Here is a 14,427-nt window from a genome sequence, read left to right as displayed (position 1 = left end):
AGAATATGACACACTATAATCATAGCAATATTTTAAAGTGCTTGCCTGATGAAGAGGAAGAGAAAGAACGAACCACACGTGAGAGACATTAGTTGCATTCCTTCATGCACTGTTGAAAGATATTCATATAATTTATAATTAAGATGATTCTAGAACTTCCCAAAATGACAACATTGCATGGAATGATGAAAAAGCTGCTATTTTTCTGATGCTGGAAACGTCATTGCAGCTTACGTGGGAATTCACATTTCCTCTAGAATGTCCTTCTTTGTCGCTGGCTGTCACCGTAACACATTCTGTCAAACCAGATGTCTAAGATTTCTGTCTTCAGCAGAGTCCTCACAGATTTAACTTTACATTTTGTTTCACTGGCTGTGTTTGAGTCTGTTTTATTTCAGTATAAATATTTTTTGTGGGTGAATTAAATCATTCTGAGTACACTGGCTACTTCTGCTTTATTTTTTAATTATTATTCAAACTGACTCAGGAAAAAAAAAAAAAAAAAACCTCCTCAACTGGTACATAACTGTGTGATTGACATCCAAGAATCTCTGGAAGCAGGAATAATGAGACAATGCAATCTTTTTCCCTGAGAAATAATAAGAGGTTTATGTCAATTTTGAGAGCAAATACGATCACTTGCTGTGGATGTATTTATGTAACTGTGTAACTCTCATGGCCATTTACTGAGTTTGGAAGCAAACAGAATTCCTTCTTTACAGCTTTCTAAGGCTTCAGTAATCATAAAGCCATGCTGCCAATCTGTAGCAAATTCAGAAGAATAGCAGAGGGTGAAAAGAAGTCTCCCCCGAGCATCTTTGTGCTTCCACGTTGATGCCAATTGGAATCGCCATTCTTGATTTTACTGAAAGACTGTATTTTATCATGCTTAACAGCCTGTATGTGGGAAACCATTTTCGCTATGAGCAAAGGGATCCTTGGGAAAACCCAGCAGAGCAGCTGTGAAGCTTGGAGGCGGCACCTGGGGCTCTTTCTTAAAGCACTACAGCATGGCCGCAAATGGTTGGACAACCTCTTGAGAGGTCTGACTCAAATGACTCGGAGATGAATACCACCACCAGCTGCAAAATGAAAAGGATGAATTAAAATGCATTCTGTCTTTTAGTGGTATTCAACAGTAAAAATATTTGCCAAAGTGAATGTGGAAGTTTGTGTATGAGTTGCCACTCATTAAGATCTAGACTAACTTCTAGAGAGAGAGAAGGCTAATTCCTCACTTTTTCCAGAACTAGCTTTGGGCTTCTGCTGTGCTTGTTTTCAGTCAAATAGATTTGCATATCTTGGAAACAGATGTGTTTAGTGGCAAGATCCTTGCTTCTTTCAGAGTTGACATTTTCTTTTACAGGATACTCAGATTTCATATGGGACAATACAAATTGAAGGAGAAGGGTGATGGCAAGAATCTGGGAGATTATGATAGTGTTTTATCAAAATATGGGGTTTTGCCACTGCTACAAGGTTTTGTAATTTTGAAGATGGAGATATAAATTCATCACACTTTTAGACAGATAATTCTGTAAATCTCATCGAATATTATGGAAGAACATAGTGAAGATGATCTCTTCTATTACTTTGTGTAATTTCAACATAAAAGTGATTACACAAGATGCAAACGCTACCCCCAACAGAATGGGATGCCTGAATCTCCTCATCTGCAGCATTACTGATATTTAATTCAGTAATAAGCTTATCACCCACTCTATGAGAACCTGCTTTCCTCAACCCTTTACAGCCAGTTCTTTTTTGCAAGAGATTTTTGGGAATATTAGTATTTGGATCATTATAAAGAAAAGGAAAAATATAATTGAATGGAGGAAGCAGTACTGTAAAGTCTCAGAACAAATCCTATGCTGATGCAAACGAGAATGACTTTGGTAACTTTGTATGTAGTGCTGCTGCACGTTAACTGAGGATTCAGATCTAATTTTCAGGTGAACCTTTCAAAACTCCGGATTTTTCAGATGATTGTAAGTCGGTACAAGTAAACTGCATCAATGCATAGTAGCAAGATATCCTGGAATTATTATGGAATTATGAAATGCTTTAGCCATGAAGTCCAAACCCATTGAATCCAGGGACTTAAAAAGAAATAGCTTGCAATAGAAATTCAGTTCAGCTAGTACTCTGCAATCACAGCACTGATGGATGTACAATGAAAAAATACTTCCAGCAAATATTTATTTGAAAGTTAATATCAATTGACTTTGGCTGCATTTATTCTACTGTCACTTTCTGTGATACTGAATTGCACCTTTTACAATATCTCTGTAAGACAGATGTAGAAGTCGGAAGACTCAAACTCTGCATTTGAGACCAGAAGTTTGTTTTTTAAACCTGTAGCAGGGTATATTTCAAAATATTTACAGAAGGATTTTTGATGTTTGCTTATGTCTGTGAAGCCACACATTTGGTAATATAAACAGTTTTTGCGTTCGGTGGGCCAAGTTCTTCAAGGTCCTAGGTGCTCTGGCTCTGATCCCTTTAAGCTGATGTTTAACATTTAAGCATATATGTCAAATCCATGAATTTAATGGACAACTGATTAAAATAAGCACATATTTCAGCACTTCATTGGAGCACCTGAAAGCACAACTGTGGCAATAAGTTTTCTGTCCAATTGGTTGCAGATGTGCTATTTCCTTCTATAGTGTTTTATAATTAAACTGAATGTTAGAAAGAATAAGTTTTCCATTTCAAAGCTGTTTTGAAAACATACTTCCTAATATCTTTGTTGCACATCTCCTTATCCCATGCCCTTCAAAGAAATATTCCAAAAGATGTTTTGTTGCCTTCAACAGAAAAAAAATCAACTGCTCAGCACTTGAGAAAAATGCAATGGCAAGGCAGCAAGCTGTCACTGCATGTGAGCTATTTATGAAAATAAATGCTTGGATGGAAAAAGAATTTACTTACATGTTTCCAGGAGGTCTCATAAATGCTAGTGATAAAAAGTAAAATTATGGAAATGTGCTTTTGACATCTTCTATAGTTTGAGCAATCCTATCATCCATGTCCTTTTTTATTTTAACAGACTTTCTAATTTTAGAAAATGTAATGAAGTCACAGCATCGATTGCTAGAAAATTTCTTTTAGATGTCACTGAGTAGGCCACTTTCACAAGAAAGCTGTTTTCATTTAAATTGTCTAAATGAAGTGGCCAGATTTCCAAAGGTACACAGCAGCCAACTACATGAGGGTTATGGTACCATACATGACCGTATTCTTGTCCTTGCTGCCAGATGCCTCCATCAACTTCCATATTCATTCTTATTTTTCTGCAGACAACGCAGAGTGTTTGGCTGGACTAGTCTCCTCTGTAAATCCCATTATGCTGGTTCATAGCTACTAAGAAAAGAAAAATCAGCAGTTGTGTCTCTCATTTTCTTTATACCAAGGAAAAACTACTAACCAAATCTAGCAAGCACCTTGAAAGGAAGCATGGAAGACATTAAACAGAAATCATTCTGTTGCCCTATGAGGAAGGAAAAGCTGGTCATCTAGCAGTAGCTGTGGTGAAAGCTTACACTACTTACGGCAGTACTGATTCTTACTCTGCAATCTCTTCCCATCAGCTGGGATGTGGGAGAAGCCGGCATAATGGGCAGACTGTTAAAGCACAGCCTTTCTGTAAACTTTGCTGTCAGGAAGTGATATATGACATTTTTGTGGGTCTTTATGCCTTCCAGGTGTTTTAAAGCAGTGGGTCATAAACTCTCCAGAGTGCTGTTGCCAGCCAGTGGTTGGCAGAGTTGCATGCTGGAAGTTGCTTTTTTGTGTATTAAGTCTTGTCAAGAGTCCCAAAAGCTTCCCAAATCAGCGATGTACAACGAGGGAACATGTTGACCAATACCATCTTCAACGCTGGTGGGACAGTAAGCTGTGAAATGTCTTATCACACTTTAAAAACACCTAAATTTTGGTACTTTCTCAGGGAATCATTTGAGGCTTGTTTAGTGTGTGAAGCTATGTAGCACTTGGATGTTTAGGTCAAAACTCTTTCCTGAACAGGAAAGAAAGTTTACTCAGAGAATGGAGTAGTAGGGGGAGCCAAAGACTGCACATGGTCCTGATATTGGGGATAGAAGGGATGCAGGAAAAGTGACAATATTTCACATAACATTAAAAGTACAACACACAAAAAAAGAGAGAAGCTACAGGCCTACTAGTGAAGATTGCAGTGCTTTAATCTAAATGTTGCTGGACCTCCTGTTCTGGGACTTAGTGGCCTGTGAGAACAAGAGACCAACTAGATCATCTAGCTGTCCTTACACTATAAATTGCAATAAAAGGCCCATTTCATGCACACAAAGAAAGGGTAAATGAAACACTGCTTGACTCCATCAGAGGTGATATATTTAAGCCAATTGTTAGATGATATGGTGAAAAAACACGGCTTCTTGGAGCGGTGTTCTCAGAGAGATTTCTGCTCGCATGTTCGTTCAGCCAAAGGCCTCGAGAAACTAATGAAATCTGTTAATAAAGCTTGAACAGCTTTAGGTTGGGTTTTTCATAACGAAACAGCTGCTCTTCTTGCAAGGGTAGCAGCTAAGTCTGAAGGCCACAAGATATGATAAGGAATAAGCAGATGGCTTGGAGTAAACAATCTCAAGTAGCTCGTCTTTTCTTTGAGTGAGAGCACAGTACATACCCTGATAGTAAGAGGTTATAGCAAACTCGTTGAGCTAATCGCGATCAAGTGGGTATTTCTGGAGGGCAACTAGAAAGACAAAAAAAGCCAGCCAAGTCTATTGTGAGATAAATAACATACTGCTCCATGTCCTCCGAAATAGGACTGGAGTCCTTAAAGGATGCCAGAAGAGCCTGAGTGAAATGAAACCTGCATGTAACAAGGAATGACACATTCTGAATTGGAATTTCACTTGATCTTCAAGTCTCTATTAGTCACAGCTGCTCAAAGCCAAACTGACAGTACCAGCAAACCCCTATTGCAGATCAAAGTTCTCTTACATGGAAACCAGGCAAAATTCTTCAGTGAGGCACATCCTTCCTTTTCACCTAATTTCTCATTCATTTAACATGATTATTCACCATGGTTGGGTATGTATGCAGAGAGCAGCCATACTAAATACTCAGCTATGTGCAGTTGCAATTGTCATATGGGAGAGATTGGACTTTTAACTAGGGGTAGATGTCTTCTTCTTGCATCTCATGATTTGAAAAGCAAAACAGTATCATAATCCTCTCAACTGGAAGAGAGCAGTAGGTCTTAGAGAAAATAACAGTCTTCCCCCTCTGCCTTTTCTTCATTCCTGGAGATTCAGGTGGAGATTTTCAAAGATACAAACAGCTGTTAGCTACTGATTGATTTTAAACGGGAGTTAGGAACTGAAGAACTGCCACTTTTGCCTTTGAAAAAAATCTATTCCTAAGTTGTTTTATCTAGAACAGACAGAAGGAGAGATAACACTGACAGCAAACAAGCCGTCTTAAACAGAATATTTGCTTCTTCCTCTTTAGGCTAAATTCTGTCCACAGATAATGTGCTTGACCTCAAGTAAACCCAGTAGGTTTTACGGACCTGTATCTAGGGACAAAATTTGTCTCTCTCTTCAGAGAACGTTTTGTTATCTGTAAGATAAGGAAGGGGCTGGAAGGCAGAAAAGTTAGAAAATGAATACACTCGTATATAACTTGGATCTAGGGATCATATGTGTTAAAGGAATTCATTCATTCATTTATTCCTATGCAGTTAGCAGTAGGCTATATGGGTCCAGTTGCTCTGGGTTGTCCTGTCCCTTATCTACTCAGACCTGAAGTCACTACTTAATCTTACCCTCCTTCACACCTAGTTGACTGGCTAATTTATTTTTATTATAAATGCATTGCAACAAAAATGGTGTACTCTAATCCCAAAAGCTGACTCATGCTGATGTAGACAAAGCCTGAAGGATATATTTGCCATATAAAAGACAGACAAAATATTACTTTTGTTTAATATGAGGCACTTTTATTCCCAAAACAGGCTATTAACATGAATCAGATAATGCTGATCTTTGTTAAGAGTATGTTTCATAGCTTAAACCTTTCATAATCTCAAAGATTTTCAGAATCTCTCTCAATAGTCAATGTGGCTAGAAATCTGTTTACAGTCTGAGTGTGACGCTTTTTCTGGAAGACCTTTTCAGATAGTAGATTTATATAGGTTTAAGGGAGGCTGAATAGGCAAAAACAAAGTTATCTATCAAAAGTTCACTTGCCAACTTTTTTCCCAATGAATTGCAGACCTAAACACAGCGAGGTCACCTATATCATCTTGTGGTACACGTCTTTATGCAAAACAGTCTATAAATGAAAGCGGAGAATTTCTAAGCTACCTGTGAGATTTAGACACACGTGTTTTATATGTTTATTAAATTAAGAGTAATTTAAATAATTCAAGGGCTAAAGAATGTGGCACAGGGCTTAATGATGTTAATAATCTCTATTTCACTCTCTTTATTAAACACACCTCCTAGCAGTTAGATAACAGACACATGCATGTAGAGTTGTCGTTTAAGCAGCTGCTAAAGAGCTTTTTGTGAAAGCACAGATTTAACTCTTACCTCCTTCTCCCCCCCGATATTCAGGTCTCTGAATCCTGAGCCTAGGACACTAGGTGTAGTTGCCAATTAGCTATTCTGCTTCATAAGCAAAGTGATGCCCCTGGCATGAGACTCTGTACAGCTTGCAATAAGAGTCCTCTACTGAGGCAGAAATACGTACATTAGCCAGTACACTTTCTGCAAGCTAAAACTGCTGTTAAGTAGGTGCATCAACTGACTTTCTTCAGTCACTAAATAATGCCATATTGCCCTTCTGTAGATTCAATACGCTTGATTTACAAAGCAATAAATGAAAGTGTGACTCCAGAAATGACTATTGGTGTCAAAATAGCCATTGCAAAAATGTTGTTTTTATGTACACAGAAACTGAACATTTTTATAATCAATGATGCCTGTGATCCTCCAGGAAAAACATATAGGCATACCTCGTTTTGTTGTGCTTCACTTTATTGCGCTTCACAGATATTGCAGTCTTTACAGATTGAAGGTTTGCAGCAACCCTGCATCGAGCAAGTCTATCGGCACCATTTTTCCAACAGCATGAACTCACTTCATGTTTGTGTGTCACATTTTGGTAATTCTCGCAATATTTCAAACTTTTTCATTATTATTGTATCTGTTATGGTGATCTGTGATCAGGGATCTTTGATGTTACTATTGTAATTGTTTTGGGGCACCACGAACCGTGCCCACATAAGATGGCAAACTTAATCGATAAATGTTCTGACTGCTCCACTGACTGGCCTATCCCCCATTAGGCAAAGCCTAATCCAGAGCAAGGCCTTAACTCTATTCAATTCTATGAAGGCTGAGAGAGGCGAGGAAGCTGCAGAAGAAAAGTCTGAAGCTAGCAGAGGTTGGTTCATGAGGTTTGAGGAAAGAAGCTGTCTCCGTAACATAGAAGTGGAAGGTAAAGCAACAAGTGCTGACATAGATAGAAGCTGCAGCAAGTTATCCAGAAGATCTAAGACAATTGATGCAGGTGGCTACACTAAACAACAGATTTTCAATGTAGACAAAACCTTATACTGGATGCAGTCTTATGCTGGAAGAAGATGTCATCTAGGACTTTCATAGCTAGAGGGGACAAGTCAATGCCTGGCTTCAAAGGGCAGGCTGACTCTCTTCTTAGGGGCTAATGCAGCTGGTGACTAAGCTGAAGCCAATGCCCATTTACCATTCTGAAAATCCTAGGGCCCTGAAGAATTATGCTAAATCTACTCTGCCTGTGCTCTATAAATGCAAAAAAAACAAAGCCTGGATGACAGCACATCTGTTTACAACATGGTTTACTGAATATTTTAAGCCCATTGTTGAGACCTACTGTTCAGGGAAAAAAAAAAAAAAAAAAAAAGATTCCTTTCAAAATATTATTGCTCATTGACAATGCACCTGGTCACCCAAAACCATCTCTGGTCTGATGGAGATGTACAATGGGATTACTGTTGTCTTCATGCCTGCTAACACAACATCCATTCTGCAGCCCATGGAGCAAGGAATAATTTTGACTTTCATGTCTTACTATTTAAGAAATACATTTTGTAAGGCTATAGCTGCCATAGATAGTGATTCCTCTGATGGATCTGGGCAAAGTAAATTGAAAACCTTCTGGAAAGGATTTACCATTCTAGATGCCATTAAGAACATTTGTAATTTGTGGGAGGTCAAAATATCAGTGTTAACAGGAGTTTGGAAGAAGTTGGTTCCAACCCTCATGGATGACTTTGAGGGGTTCAAGACTTCAGTGGAGGAAGTAACTGCAGATGTGGTGGAAATAGCAAGGGAACTAGAATTAGAAGTGGAGCCTGAAGATGTGACAGAGTTGCTGCAATCTCATGATAAAACTTTAACGGATGAAGAGTTGCTTCTTATGGATGAGTAAAGAAAGTAGTTTCTTGAGACGGAATCTATTCCTGGTGAAGATGCTGTGAACATTGTTGAAATGACAACAAAGAATTTAGAATATTACATAAACTTAGCTGATAAAGCAGCAGCAGGGTTTGAGAGGATTGACTCCAATTTTGAAAGAAGTTCTACCGTGAGTAAAATGCTATCAAACAACATTGCATGCTACAGAGAAATCCTCCATGAAAGGAAGAATCAGTGGATGCGGCAAACTTCATTGTGGTCTTATTTTAAAAAATTGCCACAGCCACTCCAACCTTCAGCAACCACCACCCTGATCAGTCAGCAGCCATCAACGTCAATGCAAGGCCCTCCATCAGCAAAAACATTACGACTCGCTGAAGGTTCAGATGGTGGTTAGCATTTTTTAGCAATAAAGCATTTTTAAATTTATTTGTTTTTTTAGACATAATGCTATTGCACACTTAATAGACTACAGTATAGTGTAAACATAACTTTCGTATGCACTGGGAAACCAAAAAATTTGTGTGATTTGCTTTATTGCAATATTTGCTTTATTGCAGTGTTCTGGAACAGAACCCGCAATCTCTCTGAGGTATGCCTGTATTGTAAGTTATGTATCCTCATTTGAAGGGTGAGAAAGGGGCTGGAAAAATGGCCCGGGTTCTTCAAAGGGGGGACTCATATATTTTACACCTCAAATCTTACTAAAACTTACAGCAACTGAAAATGCAGCTGATCTAGGATCTTCTGAAAATCTCAACCCTGAATTGAGAAACGAGTCTTTATTGATACAACAAGCAAGGTAAAAAAAATGAATGTACGCAGACGTGCAGGTTCACAGTTAAGCGTTGTACCAGTCTTTCTTCCATTCTCCCACACTCTCCCCATCCCCATTGCACTGGCTTTTCCCCATCTCTTTCTTTTGCTTTTGTACAACTCACTTCAAATTAGTTGCTTTTTTTCCTGCTTTTCTGATTTTATTCTGCTTTTTCCTGTTTTTTTTCCCTCCTCTTTCCTTATCTCCATCATTTCTCTTGTTTTCTTGTGATTTTTCCCAGCTCTGCTGAGCTCCCCTTACCTTTCCCACCATCTGGCTAGGCAGCTGTTACTGATATTACTGAGTGAGTGAATTGTGAAAACAGTTGTTCAAAAGCTGATTTTACCTGCAGTTCCCATTCTCTGCGGGACTGGAAGTTCTGATGATAAGGACAGGTAAAGTGATATATGAAGCCAACTTTGATGCTTTAGAGAAAACCAGTGCAGCAAAAATGTGTTATAGAGACAAAATGGATAAGTCCATTTAAATAGAAATCAAGTGAAGAAGCAAGCTACCGACTATGATGGACGAATTGCTAAGGGCTTGGTAAACTGAGGGCCAACTGCACCCTCCAGGTCAGTCTTCATATCTCTGGAGGGATGGGATTGAAGGGAAGTACAGGAGAAACTTTGACCCAATGTTGAAAAAAAAGATGTGAGCTGAAGCTGCTGTTTCGGAAGAAAAGTTCAGAATGTCTGTGCAATACCTGACCTTGTTCCTCCTCCTCCGTTCGGCTGTCTCCTCCCACCAGCACACTTCTTGTTCCAGTAGGGAACAAGCCCGCAACAGCCCTAGACTCCACAAAGTGCAGCAAATGCACACTCAAACACAGCTTGCCAAAATCCTAATGCAATTACACACATTGCCCTCATGAGGTGAGGGCAACCTTCATCAGAAGGTCATAATAATTAAGATGCTGCTCAAGGATGCATTTAGGTATTTGCTTAGCTTTGGACATATGAACCATTCTGTCTATTGCAAATGGAGGCTGCTGTACAAATACATTTTGCGAGCTATAGCCCAACAGACAGAAATTATTTAGAGCCTCTTACCAGATTCTTCAAATTCACTGTTGTATGCATTCCAGGTCTCACTTATGCGAAGTAGATTTTCTTCCATGGCTTGAATGTCCATGTAGGGACAGTTGCACTCCGGGAATCTGGGCCCACACTGGCACCAGCAGTCATTGTCCTTGCAGATGAACTCCCCTTCCGAGTTGCAGGCAATATAGCTCAGAGCTGCCTGTACAAAATGTTCTTGCAGGTACTCAGGCAGGATGACCTGAAGACCTGAAGGAAATAAAGTGAGCATTATGTTATTAAATGCAGAGGAATGCTTCCCCAAGCTATGCGAACTGGCAACAAAACAAAACAAAAAAAGGGGAAAAAATAGGTATGAAAGGAAGCTATGGCTTATTTAGGTCAATTTACTGTCCATCTAGCATTTGCATCATGTCATATATTTCCTTTCTTAAAACTTAATTTCAGATGAATTCCTTACATTTCTGTCTCAGTAAGGAATAAGAACTCCACTAACCAGTAAGCTATGCTCCTTAGATCAGGCATTTTACCGGGGCAATTTATTTCTGGGGGAGACTGTCAAAAACAGAAAGAAAGGATGACATCAGCTTCTCCTTGTTAAGAACTGCTGAATGAACAGTCTCAGCTGTAAGAGCTTTGCAGCCTGCAGCTGAATTACAATCTTGGTGCTAGCATTTAATGCAAATTTTGAGAGTGCTGATGAAGGGAAAGCAATCCTGAAAGACAGCAACAAGGAGAGTAAAGAGAGAGTATAATTGGTAAAAGAGAGGGGTGAAGGTAAACATTTGTGTTCTGTAGTGGGATTGTTCTCCGCGTTGCCTTTGACACAACAAGGCACATCTAAAGTACCAATGTGTCTAAATTACTGCAGTTATCTGTGCATGATTCTGTAGAGACAAACCAAGAAGGATGGGGAAAGCTGAGCTGGAGGAAATGTTAGAAAAATAAAATTAGCCTGATATTTCATGTCTTAAAACACTGGTATTTAGTAGCTCTTTCTCCCTGACTGTGATGCAAAAATATGTGTATGATGAGTCATTAGGAGCTGTAATTATATTATTTTGGACAAAACCAAACAAACAGCAGCTTCGTTACTGATTTTTTCAGTTCATGGACTTATAACGCGCTGCATAGCCCCGCTCTGCCTGGTGATGCCCTCTGGCCACAGCATGCACTGGAATGGGCTCAGGCCAGGTGATATCAAATAGATGCTACCTATTTCTTGGAAGTGATTTCAAAATGCCAGAGGGACCATCAGATGGGTGAGCTGGGCAGGGCTTCAAAACCATGGGAAAGAGAGTTAATTCTCCAGTCTACTCAAGGTTTTATGTGGGAAAGGGGTGCAAAGTCTAATTGCTGTTCTGTTTCAAAAAGCTCCAGTTATGCCCTTACTCTGAAATGTGTGTTTTCACGTCTTGCCCGGTCATGACAAGCAGAGGCCTTGCAAAAGCATGTGTTACACTGGAACCATGGAGCGGATGAATTAAAAACTCAGAATATTCGTGACCAGAAATGTACACCTCCTCATTTGAAAATGTTGAGCATTGTTTGTGCGATCCCAGTGATGGGGATGAGTATTTTATATAGAAGCATTTCAAATGAGCCGTAGCTACCAGTCACTCTAGCTACAGTATTAAACAACCTGCCAATCAGAAAACCACAGCAAAGCACCTCATACATTTGGCTTTATTTTCTGTGGCTGTGGAGTTGTATTTAAAAGTACCTAAAAGCCAAATCAGTCTCGCTGGAAGCAATGGAGCTTTATCTGTGGGTGAAGTCACTTTTCAGTATATGGATAGATTATTTGTGATATAGGCCTCTACCATATAGGCACTCATTCAATGCCACGGACATTTGTTCCTTATTGTTAGATACATAAAAATAATAGCTGTAGCAATTATTTTATAAACTTTTCAAGTAGAAAGCTGTATCACAAAAGCATAAGAGACCATGGATAGCATTGCTAAAGCCAGCTCCCTTTGTGCTTTCTTTTGCCTTATATTAAAACTTGTAAAACTCTGGCTGCCTGGGTATACTTTTCAACGTACTGGTACGCTCGTGAAAAGCCCTGAAATTATGAAACAAAAAGCAAGCCTAGATAAGCAATCCTGCATCTTGTTCAGTGCGTGCATGATAAATATGAAATAGTTTAAGCAGTTCTAATAATATATTTCTTTTAATGACAAGCCAGCGGCATGTGTTTAACCTCCCTCAGATGGATGCAAAGACTAATTTCCAAACTTTAACTGACAAATGTCATTCAAATGCTGAGAACTATTTAAAATGGCAAATAATTTCTGGAGACTTTTCACTGCATACCAGTGAAAATAATGAGATCGTCTTTAAAAAAATATATTGCCTGTAAAATCATTGTGTGATTGTATGGCGTTTAACCGGTTCTCTCCTTCTGGAGGGAGAAGGGAAAGGAAAAAAAAAAAAAAAGGAAAAGCACATGGAAACATTAACTAGGAAGATAATCACACATTAAATAGGAAGATAATCTTTCCCTGACAATTGCTGTTAATAATCAGCAAAAGCTTCACACTATCTATTTAACTGATTTATGAACCAACAGCAAAAACGCTTAAAACTGGAAATAATTGTGTAATTAACTACCTGTAACTGCAAACTGAGAATCAAATCCTGCTCTCTTTGTATATGTACACAAGTATACCAGAGGTATACACTGCTATTTATAGCAATCCAATATCTATTGCTATGCTGTTATTATAACCTCTGTACCAAAGGTATAGACAAGTAAGTAAATTAAAGAAAATGTAGTCTTTCATAGGAGTAATGATGAGATGCTCATGGGGTGCCTAACATGCAGGTAGGGGTATGCATCTACTGGGATCTGCAAAAATCGCATTAGGAATGATGCCTCTTATTTTATTGGCTTTTCTATTACTGTTATTTTTCTGATGAGTGCAATGCTTACCTTCATTGGTTTTCTTAAAAGCCCCAGAGGAGCCTTTGGACTCTGCATTATTCAGAGTCTTCCTAAATCTATGCCCAAGTCTTACTTTTCCGGTGATGCTACGACTCAGTGTGTGCAAAGGAGGTTGAACATGCTGAATGTCGTTTCCTGCTTGGTGAAATCTGTGGGGATTTGAGCTGTGTAAAAGGTGCATAAGTGACTGCTAAATAGGGCTGTAAAATGGTAACAGCATTATTCAAATTATTTTCTGACGGGGACAGATATTGTTTCCATTTCAAAGGCAACATGAGTTACTGACATTTCCTTCGCTTTGTCTAGAACGTACTTACTGGACAAAAAAAAGTTAGGAAAATGACCTTTTATGAGGCGGGAAAAAAGAAAAAAACAAATAGTGTGATAAATGCCATCCAGGTCAAAACAAATTAATGAAATTGCACCTACATACCTTGCAACTGAATCTTATTTTCAGGACTCTGAACCAGAACAGAACTGACAGAATCTAGGTTGTCATAGTTACTGCAGCCAAGAGGACCGGTCCGTGTTTCTGTTACCTGATGGCAAGGGAATGGAAAACCATTTGCTGTGTTATTCAGAACAGACTGAGGAGTTCAGAAGTTTGTTTCATAAAGTTTCCTTTCAATTTAGCTCTCTGCACATTTCCGACTTAGTTCATGTGAAACCACTCCTTTTATTTATGCAAAGTATAATTGCAAATATTTTACCAGTACAGCAAGAAAGAGTGTTATTTCAATTGCAAGGAATCCTTTAAAAGGCTTTACCAGGTCAATAGTCCAAATACAGTTTATTCTTTCATAGCTATGTGTATCAGAATGAGCTTAATAAATGTTGTTCGTTAAAAGGAGCACTGTGATTTTCCCCGACTTGTGCATGTGGCAACTCCTTGCTGAAGTCATGAATAAACTTCTGACTGCTCCTATATAGCACAGCAGGATGCAGGAATAAAAACCTTTATGAGCTGTGCTGATAATGGTGGCAGGGGGGTTATTTTTCACCTGGGAAAGGTCTAAAATAAGATTAAACGTAAGATTCTAGATATTCTGCCTATTGCAACCACAGAATCCCAGACCACAGGGTCAAAATGCAACTGAATTTATCAAAACAGAATCACTGTAAATAGAGATCTAGGATTAACATTTCAGGCTGGAGCTCGGCAATGGG

The 14,427-nt window shown here is 38.9% G+C and overlaps 1 protein-coding gene across 2 annotated transcripts in view; it reads right to left on the bottom strand.

Moving 5' to 3' along the window:
* The window catches only part of BRINP3 (BMP/retinoic acid inducible neural specific 3), a 209,590-nt gene that overhangs the window by 46,858 nt on the left and 148,305 nt on the right, over positions 1-14,427 (bottom strand). For both annotated transcript variants that reach the window (XM_064515541.1, XM_064515542.1), the window contains exons 5-6: positions 13,694-13,799; positions 10,323-10,559 (exon numbers count right to left, since the gene is read on the bottom strand). In XM_064515541.1, the coding sequence (XP_064371611.1) occupies positions 10,323-10,559; positions 13,694-13,799 (343 nt within the window). The remainder of the gene's footprint in view (positions 1-10,322; positions 10,560-13,693; positions 13,800-14,427) is intronic.

This window comes from Dromaius novaehollandiae, chromosome 8 (assembly GCF_036370855.1).
Source record: "Dromaius novaehollandiae isolate bDroNov1 chromosome 8, bDroNov1.hap1, whole genome shotgun sequence".
Classification (NCBI taxonomy): domain Eukaryota; kingdom Metazoa; phylum Chordata; class Aves; order Casuariiformes; family Dromaiidae; genus Dromaius; species Dromaius novaehollandiae.
This window is presented reverse-complemented; position numbering and strand designations above follow the sequence as displayed.